Source organism: Helicoverpa zea, chromosome 6 (genome assembly GCF_022581195.2).
Source record: "Helicoverpa zea isolate HzStark_Cry1AcR chromosome 6, ilHelZeax1.1, whole genome shotgun sequence".
NCBI classification, from domain to species: Eukaryota; Metazoa; Arthropoda; class Insecta; order Lepidoptera; family Noctuidae; genus Helicoverpa; species Helicoverpa zea.
Window position 1 is genome coordinate 1294832 of NC_061457.1, and position 11604 is coordinate 1306435.

An 11604-nucleotide genomic window follows, 5' to 3' on the forward strand; every position below is an offset into this window, starting at 1 on the left:
TTAATGCCATTCATGTTAAATATGAAGTATTGTGGTAATCCACAAAGCAACTACTATGTATGATTTTAATAGAATTCAGAATGTTTTGTTTTTATTCAATAAAATGCGACAAATTATTATAAATGTAAATTTAATGTATTATAAATTAATAATAATGTAATATAATATAGTAATTAGTAAGACAAAATAAAGATATTTAAATTATTAATTTAATTTCTCATCAGAATCTATGGAACCCACTGTATGCATGGAAGACATTGACGACCCAGAGTATGTGTCAGACACATTATCCATTTCTTGTATACCAATTATTTCAGTCACAAAGTCACTGAATGTTATGACCTGAAAAGATGGATAATATTAGTCGTAATTTGATGGCGAAATTACTTGCGCCTAACTAAGATTGCAAGTAGTCAAGTAACATGTATAAATTATCATACCTTTGGCAAAAATGAGAAATCATCTTCATTCATAACTGCTCGATCTTCGAAGCTGTGGCCGCAAAGTATAGTCAGCAGGTACCAGCACAACTCACGGGAAAAGAATTCACCTGTTGACAAAATTATTTACATTGAGCAAACTGGATGAGCATTATAAAAAAACTCGGCTTGAACAGTACCGTGCGTAGTATGTAATTTATAAACTTTCGTTTGAGAAGCCCTCGGATATATGATATCTCGACGCGGGCGCAAGCTCGTGTAAAATAAAGACCATAAAATGTGCTTCTATTGTCAAAAATAAAACCCAATAAATTTCTCTTTCACTGTACCGAAACGTGTTAATAGTCTTTGTAGAATCACAACTTCGCTAACCTCACTGATGTTTGTAATACTAATATTTATAAAGAGGTAAAATTTGTAAGTTTGTATGTAGGGGGTAATCTTTGAAACCGCTGGACTGGTTTTCAAAATTCACTGATATATAGCTACAATGTTCCTGAGTGCCACAGGCTATATTTTATAGAGCAGTAGTTCTCACGGGACGCGGGTGAAACCGCGTGAAAACGGCTAGTCTGAGTATCTAATCGAGCAGTTTACCGTTAGAAGTGAGCATCTCAATGAAGTCGTTTCTCGGCATGACGTATCCCTGTTTGCTGACGTTGGCGAACGTGCGGAAGGCGGCGCGCAGCCGCTTGAAGCTCTCGCCGAACACGGGCCGGTGGTTCAAGTACAGCTTCACGAACTCCATGAAGTCTATCTCGGTTACTGGCGTCTTCAGGTATACCTTGAACTTGGCTTCGATCAATAGATTTTCCACCTTGAACAGTGAATTCATTATAGGTGATAAAAGTATCATTAAAAATGCAGATCTCCCTCACATACGGTATCGTAAATTAGGTGAAAAGGACGAATTATGTTTTAAAAATGAATAATACTGCAAACAGTATTCGTGATTAAATTGAATACATTCTACCGTTATTTACCTCATATTCCGACGGGAAGAAGCCTAAAGCCCTCATCAGATCGGGCAGCGAGTCTATCGGAATGTAGTCTTTGACGCGCCTCCTGGCCGGGGAGAAGGTGCCCTGGCACAGGATCTGGATGTAGTAGAACAGGTCCCGAATCTCTTGGAACAGCCAGCCGGGCCTGCCGTTGTCCACGAGGCAGTAGTAAGGATCCAGGTCTATTCCACCTCGTAAGGTCGTCGTTTCTACAGACCTGCAGATTAAAAATAAACACAAACTCGGCACCAACGGGTAGCCCCATGCTTTTCAGCTGGTAGACTAGCTAGACCAAAACATAGGTACAAATTTTAGACAGGTACCTACACCATCTACTGCATCTCGAATCATTATTACATCACTCATCTTCTTGGACAGGTAGCATATTTCTTACCTACAAAACTAAACAGCTATGCTATACTATAACAGACTCGGAAGGAAATTAATGCACCTGAAGTTTGCATCCCATTGAGTAAAAGTGGTATCTCTGAAACCGATCGTGAACAGCATTCCGTAGTCGTCCCGAAAACACATCCGCGTAATCTGAAAATTTTAATTTCAGCACAATTATATCGGCAAACTCTCATTATAAGAATAGATAAGAAAGGAACCTTGAACAACTGCTAATAAAAAAAATCTTATTAAAAATTACCTACCCTGAAGGGATGTCCCAGCTGCCCTACATGTTTCCAAGGATTGCCATCAAGCGGCATCTTCTGTAAGCCGATGACTTCTTTACAAGAGAACAGCAAGTACTGGTTGGTCTTGTCGCCGTCTTTCCCCGTGATCAGCTGTATTTTGCTGACGGGGTGATCGTAGCGAGGGCCCAGCACTGTGGCCAGGGTCATGGTAGTTGCGTAATTCACTATCTTGTACTTGTACTGGAAATGTGCAAGTCAGCGAATCACTATTGACTTGTATCACGTAGTGAACCTTTAAGCCAGAGTATTTTTACACAAGATTCAGAAAAAATCATGATGAAAATCACCTCATCGTTAGCCATAAGTAGCATCGGCAAATCAGTTCTACTTTCCTCAGGGTCGACCTCAGGTGGCGTCGGCCACACGATGGCACCCAGTGGGACCGCGGTCTGCTCCACTCTGTCCAGACTTGCGATCTCCAAATACTCATCGCTGCTAGCCCCGATATCATACTCAACCATGCATCGGTCCATGCCCAGCGACACCAGTTTATATTCCCCGTTGGTGTTCTTCTCGGGAAGGAAGATGAGCGAGGTGATGTCCTTGTAGTGGGAGCGATGCTTGCCGACGAATGCCCATTGAAAGCGTTTACAGTTGTACTTGTAAACGCAAACTGTTCTCCATTCATCCTGCGTTTTGAGAATATTGATTTTGTAGTTACATACGTGTGTAGGTACCTACTTAGCTTATTTACGACTGATAGGGTTAGGTTACTGGCCACTAAAATATATTAAAGAAAGCGTAGTTTAAAGTTTAAACCTTCATGGGAGTTTTCAAAGGCCAAGTTGAACATTCATAGGTATTTTACAAGTACTTAGTAAGTAGGTAGGTACGTTTTATGTGCTTACAGCAGTAGCCATGGTGACCGAGTCTTTGCAGTAGCTGATGAGCTTGATGTCTCCTCTGGTGTCGTTGAAGGGCGACGGGCTGAGGATGTCGATGGTCGTAGGGTCGAGGAACAGAATCTGGCCCGTGTTCAGACCGCTCGCCAGGTGTAGCCCTAACATTAGTAGGCGAAAACAATGGTTAACGTGTTTAACCTGGGAAGAATTAGGTTAATTCTAAAGATGTAGGATTTGTCCTTGTGACGCCTAACCATTACCTGTTTTATGTTTAGTTAGTATAGTTCGCGCGGGCAGCGCGGCCGAATTCAAACCACTGAACTAATCAGGTGCTCTCTTCAAAATATTTTGGTGTTATTTTATACTTACCTGAAGGTGAGTACTGCAAGCAAGTGACGGAGAGCTCAGGCACGGTGATCTCGAAGTTGCAGTTGATGGAGTCATCGTTGGGCGGCACCACCGTCGTGAACCGGCTGCACAAGTCCAGCTTCTTCAGCAGCTTGTGCTGGATGAAGTCGAACAGCTCCACCGTGCCGTCTTTGTAGCCCATGCATAGCAGGTTCCTGTGGTACACCAACCAAGTATAAAAAAAGAGAAACATAAAAACAGCAATAGGTAGGGGCTCCACTATCTTCATCCTTATGTACTTCCTCTAAACGTTCCCTTATGTAATCGCCCTATTAACCTACTACCCGTAAGTTATGTCGTCCCCCTATTTACTTTCTTATATTTTCCCTTATGTACTACACCTATACCTTCTACGTGCTACGTCAGATGCATGATCCGATTCTGAATTAAAGACTGTCCAGCCAATACTAACAAGCCAAAAAAAGCACAAAGAGTTAAATGTACAAATCATTTAATAGAAAAGACGTACTTCTCAGGGTGTACCGTCATAGAGAGGACGGCCGATCTCTTGTTGTATATTAGCGTAGTGTACTTCTCAGTGACAAAGTCCACAAATCCAACTCCTTGGTTAAACGTACCTGTTAGCAAAATGAACAAGTCAAATGTGGGATTAACGCGGAGTGCGTAGGGGCTAGCAGCGTACTACGGCGTAGCGCTACAAAAGTAGCGTGAAAGCAGGCGTAGCGCTACAGAAGCGTAGCGAAGAAATGATGCGTAGCAAGGACAAGCTTTCGCGTAGAGGGCAAGTAAAAATTGAGTAGCGTAGCTATAGAAGCTACGGATTTTCGTGTAGCGAAACGGATTTTTGTGGGTATGGATTTCTGGTTTCTTTGCAATACGTCATACAATTTATTTTAAATCTATCTTACAAACAATGAAATCCCTGACGAGGAAGGGTTTGCCGCTGACGGTCGCGTCGGAAGGAAGCCTCATCTTAATCAGCTTTTGGGTAAGCTGGCCTGTCACTGGGTCTTTTTGTACCTCCACCTTCTCCCAACACGGACAGGGCTTATTACCTGATAATTAAATATATCTATATCTTATACTAGCATATGGTTTTTTGTGGAACTGACAATTATGTAAATATCAATGACTAGCCGTTTTCCCGCGGTTTCACCCGTGTTGCGTGGGAACTACTGCTCGTACCGGGATAAAATATAGCTACTCTATACCTATTACTCCCAGATAAGTACCTACCTAGTACCTTACTTATCTAATGGTGAAGGAATTTCTTAAATTGGTCCAGTAGTTTTTGAGTTTATCCTTTACGATAAGTTAAAGTTTTCGTCTTTATAATATCTATGTATTATAGTTCGGCCATTCAGAGAATGCGTTCCTGACACGTCGCGATTGAACTGACGACGTAACTTTGCAATGGCGTTGCAGTTACGATAAAAATATTTTTGCTGGTTGTTTACCGTTTTAACAATTGAGGAGCATTAAAACAACATTATTATATCAATAATCAATGAATGTAGTTACGTCGTCAGTTCAATCGCGACGTGTCAGGAACGCATTCTCTGAATGGCCGAACTATAGTATAGATAAGGTCCTTAGATTGCTTTTCTGGTAGATTCCAAGAAAAGTTACACTTCTTCAATGCGTGTCAAATGGACTTACAGGCAGGGTCGAGGATCATGGAGCTCCTGGGCGAGACGTTGAAGCTGAGCCCCTTGACCTTGTCGACGGAGAAGCCGTGCACCCAGTACAGCACCTTCAGCTGGTCGTCGTAAAAGTGGATCTCGCCGTTGCTGTTGCCCGTCACTATTATCCTAGGCACGTGAACAAGTTTACCAGTCTTAAAAATATTGACTATTACCTAAGGAACTATCAAGGTAATCTTTGCTATTACCTTAAAACTTTCAGCCTTACAAACTTAAACATCTGTTGAACACTTGTCTAAAAAAAGTGTGGCTGCAAAACGGACCTTATTTCAACGCCATATCTGTCATTTTTTAAGACAATTGTTCAACAGACGTTTAAAAGTTTTGTGGTACGACGGTTTAAATCGAATTGCTGAAAATTCCGTGACTATAGTTCGGCCATTCAGAGAATGCGTTCCTGACACGTCGCGATTGAACTGACGACGTAACTTTGCAATGGCGTTGCAGTTACGATAAAAATATTTTTGCTGGTTGTTTACCGTTTTAACAATTGAGGAGCATTAAAACAACATTATTATATCAATAATCAATGAATGTAGTTACGTCGTCAGTTCAATCGCGACGTGTCAGGAACGCATTCTCTGAATGGCCGAACTATAATTTCGTATAATTTCTTAAAACTACCCGTCTGATTTTCAAAAAGAACTCTTCTAAATCTATAACAAAAGAACTAACCCATCAATATTCTTGATGACATTAATCATCCTCTTATTCAGCTTCACCATCTTGATGAAGCGGAGCTTCTCAATATTGGCGGGTTCGACATTGGCCTGGTACTCTATGGTGTAGCCATAGACCAGCACGGCGCCGCGGCTGGTCGCCACGATGATCTGCGAGGTGCCCTTCACGAAGGTACAACACATCAGCTTGCCGTAGTCCGGGTTCACTTTGTCCTGGCTCTTCACTTTCAGTTCCCAGCGGTCAGTCTCTTTTACTTGCCCTCGCTCCGATAGAAATACTTTCTGCAATATGTTTTAACCATCAACTTTATCATCAAAGAAATAAAATTGCGAACAGTTACAGATAGCTAGATCAGAAGGAATTTTCTCGTAGTAATTTTCGAGGACTTACTTTAGATATGCCGAGATAAATACCAGTTCTAGTCATCAGAAGGAACTGCTCAGATTTCGTGGGATTGAAAATCATTTCTACTACGCTGTCTCGTGAAATATTGCTTGTTTCATAAACAGCTGAAACAATGAAATATTTTAAGAATATCTTATTCTATAAACCAGGCCCGCCGTAAGCGGGCGTGCAGCGCGTGCACAGCACGCGGGCGGCACGTCCTAGGGGGCGGCAAATCTAGCGAGTTATCACGTAATATTAAAAAAATACAATATCTTTTTACTAATGATTTGATTTCAATATTTCCGAACACAGCAATAGCGCTAAGAATATTACTTACACTGCCGGTTTCAGTTAGGTACATCTGTTGAAAGGACATTTTCAAAATTAAAGATCCTTAAAAACGATTTAAGATCAACCAGTGGCGTAGCGTGGGGCAAATGCTATTTAGGGGGCGGCAAAATTAAACCAATAAAATTTCAGAAAAAGCCGCCCTAGCTTTGGTCGTCTCCTATAAATTTTGACTGTTTCACCCTTTGCATTCCCAAAAAAATTCGCGCTCGCTGCGCTCGCGGCTCCATGTCAGATATCGCATTTTATCTTTGTTTAATTGTTGAGGCATTCAATTCCGAAAAAAAATTTTTCGCGCACGTCCGTTATGGCTTTTTATGACAATATGTTTACTTCATGAAAACTCTAAGGAAAAAATCGCGCTCGCTTCGCTCGCGGCTTTTGCACTTCACTTCTGTGCATATCTTACTTTTTGACTTTGCTTTGTTAATTTACAGTGGTCTTTATTTGTTTTGTGTCCCCAGACTAAAAAATTTTCGCGCTCGCTCCGCTCGCGCTTCCTTACATATGAAATGTGCCTTATAAGTTTTCAACGGGAAACCCACCAAATAACATATGTTACTGACTTTAAACATTGTTTTAGATATTTAAGTGCGTTAGTTTAAGTTAGTCACAATCTTTCAATACATAGGGGCCACTTGGGTAATGATTGCACTGCATTGATGCCCTAAGCCTAAGCAATTGCTTAGTTTGCTTATGGGCTAACCCAGGACTGCTTAGGTTACTCTGAACATTTCAAGTAAATAAAAAGTTATGTGTAATGTATGTTATGTATTGCAATAGTTATTTATCCAAAAGTAGGTGGGTTTTCTGCAATCAGAGCGGTGCATGTACATATTTTTTTCTGTTGGACAAGTAAGATGGATATGAATGGGCGGCCCCTTATATATTTTTTGACAAAACGTATGTAGTCGTAGGGCGGCATAATCAGTTTTGCACGCGGGCGAACAAACAGCTAGCGGCGGGCCTGCTATAAACAAAGGAATACATAATATGGCCAGTGCCACGAAGGAGAAAAGACTAGCGGAGATGCCCTAACGCAGGTAGGTCACGCGCCTTCAGGTAGGTCAAATACGTCACGACTACGTCACGGCAGGCGTGGCTGGACACCGCCCATATACCGTCCTTTACATCAAACTGACATCTTGTCATAGTTGTATTTTTACCACAATTTCAACAGATTTTATTTGTTACTCGATTAAAACGATGAAATGCGCTATCATTAATTGTAGAAATTGCTCAGGATCCAAACTCAAACATACCATAGGATAACATTTCACGTGTAAGTAATATTTTAGCTTTAAAACATATTTTTTGCTAGAGACATCTGTCGTCGAATAGCTGCATTTCTAGAACCTCTAAGTGAATTTGTATTATTTTCGTATCAATCTTGTATCAATGTATATTATTGGTACCAATTTTTGCCTTAAAAAGCAGCTTCATTTTTCCTTGCATCCTACAAGTTTTTTTATAGATTATTTACAAACCAAAACATATGATATATTATCATGAAAATTGAATATTATAAAAACACCATCTTTCGGTAAGTAGTCGACTTACGTAAATTTGAAGTAAAATTGCGTTCATCAAGACAGAGAGACCCGTTACAAAATTAAGTGCTACCAAACATCGAAAATGCAATCACCCATTCTTAAAAAAGGTCTTATTTAAAAAAGCTGCAATTATCTTAAAATTAATCATAACTCTAACTATGTATATTTATTTATATTCATCACTAGCCGTTTTCCCGCGGTTTCACCCGCGTACCGTGGGAGCTACTGCCCGCACCGGGATAAAATATAGCCTATGTTACTTGCAGATAATATAGCTTTCTAATGGTGAAAGAATATTTAAAATCGGTCCAGTAGTTTTTGAGTTTATCCATTACAACCAAACAAACAAACAAAGTTTTCCTCTTTATAATATTAGAATAGATCAGCAATGTTTTACATAGGTATATCTCTCTTGCCGTACATACTTTTTGAATGTACCTTTACTCAGAGCAACATCCGACTCACATAAAGTCTGCTACTTATTTAGTGGATGCGCCGTTATGATACAGTTGTGAAAACTCTAATTTGATAAACACTGTCCCTATAATTTTAATTCCCATTTTTCTTGGTGAATTTCGTAATGTGGCAACATCGAAAATAACAACAGTCATCGCAGCACGGTTCTAGAACAAATAGAACGAATTTTCGTGCTTGTGATGCCATAGTGGCTAGTAGACGAACTAACACAATGCCATAAGTTGATACTTAAATTACACCATGGGGGTATTTTAGACCCGTGGTGAATAAAAATGATTTTTCATCGAGTCTCCGTTTAATGGTTCCTAGAAACCTATTTCATTTCTGGAGGAGTAAATAAATTGTTGTGGGGCAAGTTCTCTGCACAAAATAATACTTATATAACAATTAATTTTCTAACTTTTTTATCTCTCTCTTTTTCTTCGTTCATTTCAAATGAATGCTTCTTTAAACTTTCTAATTGAATTACTATTTTAAAAGAATTATTAATTTTGAGTGTTTACTTTACTTTTGAGTATGTCACTAGTGGTCGATGTTAGTTTAGGGTTAGATTTTAATCATCCTATTCCACGCTAGATGGATTTACAAAAAATGGGTGGCTTCCCATAAAAGGCGTATAAGGGTGGAGCACGGGTGGAGACAGTAACGTTCCTCGTCCCCCGCTCACCCGAATTTTGGCGCGCTGCTTTGTTAGGAGATTTTTCGTTAGGGCATCTCCGCTAGTCTTTTCTCCTCCGTGGCCAGTGCACACTTGACTCTCAAGTACATAGTGTGTAAAAAGCTATAGAACTACTGAAACATTTTTGATAGAGTTACCATGTGGAGAGTCTTTTCCCAAACACCATATCCACCAGTACAACGCCATCTTCTCACAAGGGTACGCCAGCGTCAGCAGGTACCTGGCATCCGCGCTGAGTGCCACTTTAGCTACCTTAGTGGTCCCGTGCGGTGCGAACAACGTCTTCTGAGGGAATAAGTCCCTGGAGTCCCATATTATGATTACGTTTTCTGGGCCCGAGTCGGCTGTCACCAGCCACCGACCACGCTCGTCTGATGCAATGCATGTAACCATGTGTCGCTGTGGGAATATTGAGGATTGATCAAGTGTTAGTTGGTTGTACACCCTCTTGGCAGAAACGAAATATTTTTATTACACACTCATAATATTGCCATATGCTGACTCGATGACTGTCATTCATTAACGAGCCCAATGGCAATATAATAAAAAAGAAAGGCGTGCGTATACGTAGGTCAACGTACGAAATTCTTCCTTTTCCGCGAGTGCTATACCTACTCGTAAATAGTGTAAGGTCTCACGTGTCCCTGCAGCAGCCACATCTGCTGCGTGGTCCAGTTGTAGACGACGCCGCAGTTAGACGCCGAGTAGAACAGCTGGGTACTGCCCTGGTCGTTCAGGTTGATCACACCCACCCTGTGGTTGAAGCCGTTCATCCAACGCATTTTCTGTACCACAAATTATCGTTAGTACCTTTTCAACAGCAATTTACGTGTTTGTAAATAAGTGCGGCTCGCGAACCGTTCTAAAACCACGCGCGTGCAGTGCAGTCACTGCGCGCATTCGCCAGATGTGGACGCACCCTACGGATACGACGAGGATTTCAAACAGTGCACTATAGTTCGGCCATTCAGAGAATGCGTTCCTGACACGTCGCGATTGAACTGACGACGTAACTTTGCAATGGCGTTGCAGTTACGATAAAAATATTTTTGCTGGTTGTTTACCGTTTTAACAATTGAGGAGCATTAAAACAACATTATTATATCAATAATCAATGAATGTAGTTACGTCGTCAGTTCAATCGCGACGTGTCAGGAACGCATTCTCTGAATGGCCGAACTTTAATCTATAAGTATTTAAGCTTCTTTTATTAAATATAATTAGCCGTAACAGATAGTAAATAGGCCGATGATGACGTTACTTTATTGATAGGTAACTAACTTTAACGCTTAGAGTGTCTATGTTACATAGGTAGTAGCCTGTTAACTTCATATAACTGTTAAGCACAACGGTTCACTTTTATATGTTTGAACGAAACCTAAATAGGTACTTGAGTCTAAGTAAATGAGTTATCAAAAAATTTACAAAAGGACATGGCTTGCGCCTGGCTTCGCATTCAGCATATTGTTCAAAGTACTGTTTTGTAAGACTTTGAAATCTTCGAAGAACAACTCTGGACTCTTCGCCAGAAGTGCGCATATCCAACAGATTAAGGGAAGAAATTGGGTTGCGATCGTATGCCATTGTATCTTATGATAATTTACGAATATCAATAAATATTAACTAATAAACTATGATTAATACACGATTAATAAGATATCTAAAATTAATTATAAAGTTGATCTGATTTTCGATTGAGAATGACAAATGGGATGTCAGATCAGACGTCATTGAATACCAATGAGTAGAAAAAATTAAAAGAGTTTTAACTATTTAATAATGCATTTTGTTGCAGTTATTGAATGAATGCCTGGTATCGTTCTAAGAACAACGAAAATTAAGTAGGTACCTACTAAAATATTTACAAACTTAAAATTACCTCCTAGCACCTACCTACAAAAATTCTACAAACTAAAATAAAAATAGGCATTATAAAATAACTTGACGAGTGTTAGGCGTCGAAGTCTAGTCCGAAACGTTCCCAGTAGACTAGCTGCTTTGCCACGTTGTATGGCAATGCTAATTCTTTGTCCGAAGATTAAGCCAGCTTCCTATTCGCCCTTTTCGCTATGTCCTTGAAGAGGAGCCGTGAACTCGGGCTTACCTAATACAATAAAATAGCTTATCCTTATACCGCTTTGGCCACCCCGTACCTGAGTCAGAGCATAGATAGATCTTCACGGTAGAAATGACGCTCCCCACTACCACATATTACTGTGTTCGGCGCACTTTTTACATTTGTGTGGTAAAACGGCCAGAATTACTTAGTACAACTGATAGTAAATACAGGGTATTTATTCACTTTATATACTTACATATTCCTTACATCATTCGTCATAGTTGTATTGTTTGAAACCAAATAACAGATTAAAAGTTACGATACATACAAAACCGGCAGGTTTCCTCGGCGGTCTGTTCGTCTC

At 40.2% G+C, this 11604-nt stretch overlaps 1 protein-coding gene across 2 annotated transcripts; it reads right to left on the bottom strand.

The window, feature by feature from the left end:
* Positions 1-113: 113 nt before the first annotated feature.
* On the bottom strand, positions 114-10111 carry LOC124631379 (cilia- and flagella-associated protein 251-like). Of its 2 annotated transcripts, XM_047165745.1 has the most exons (16): positions 9820-10111; positions 9319-9580; positions 6128-6246; positions 5732-6018; positions 5013-5164; positions 4262-4408; positions 3862-3970; positions 3354-3547; positions 2991-3142; positions 2430-2771; positions 2098-2322; positions 1893-1984; positions 1424-1658; positions 1038-1257; positions 441-550; positions 114-342 (listed from the first exon to the last, which is right to left on the bottom strand). In XM_047165745.1, exons 1-16 carry the CDS (start codon positions 9961-9963, stop codon positions 205-207), a joined length of 2928 nt encoding a protein of 975 aa, XP_047021701.1. In that variant the 5' UTR covers positions 9964-10111; the 3' UTR covers positions 114-204. The 2 variants fall into 2 exon arrangements, with proteins under 2 accessions (XP_047021701.1, XP_047021702.1); XM_047165746.1 differs by lacking the exon at positions 4262-4408.
* Between the last annotated feature and the right edge of the window lie 1493 nt (positions 10112-11604).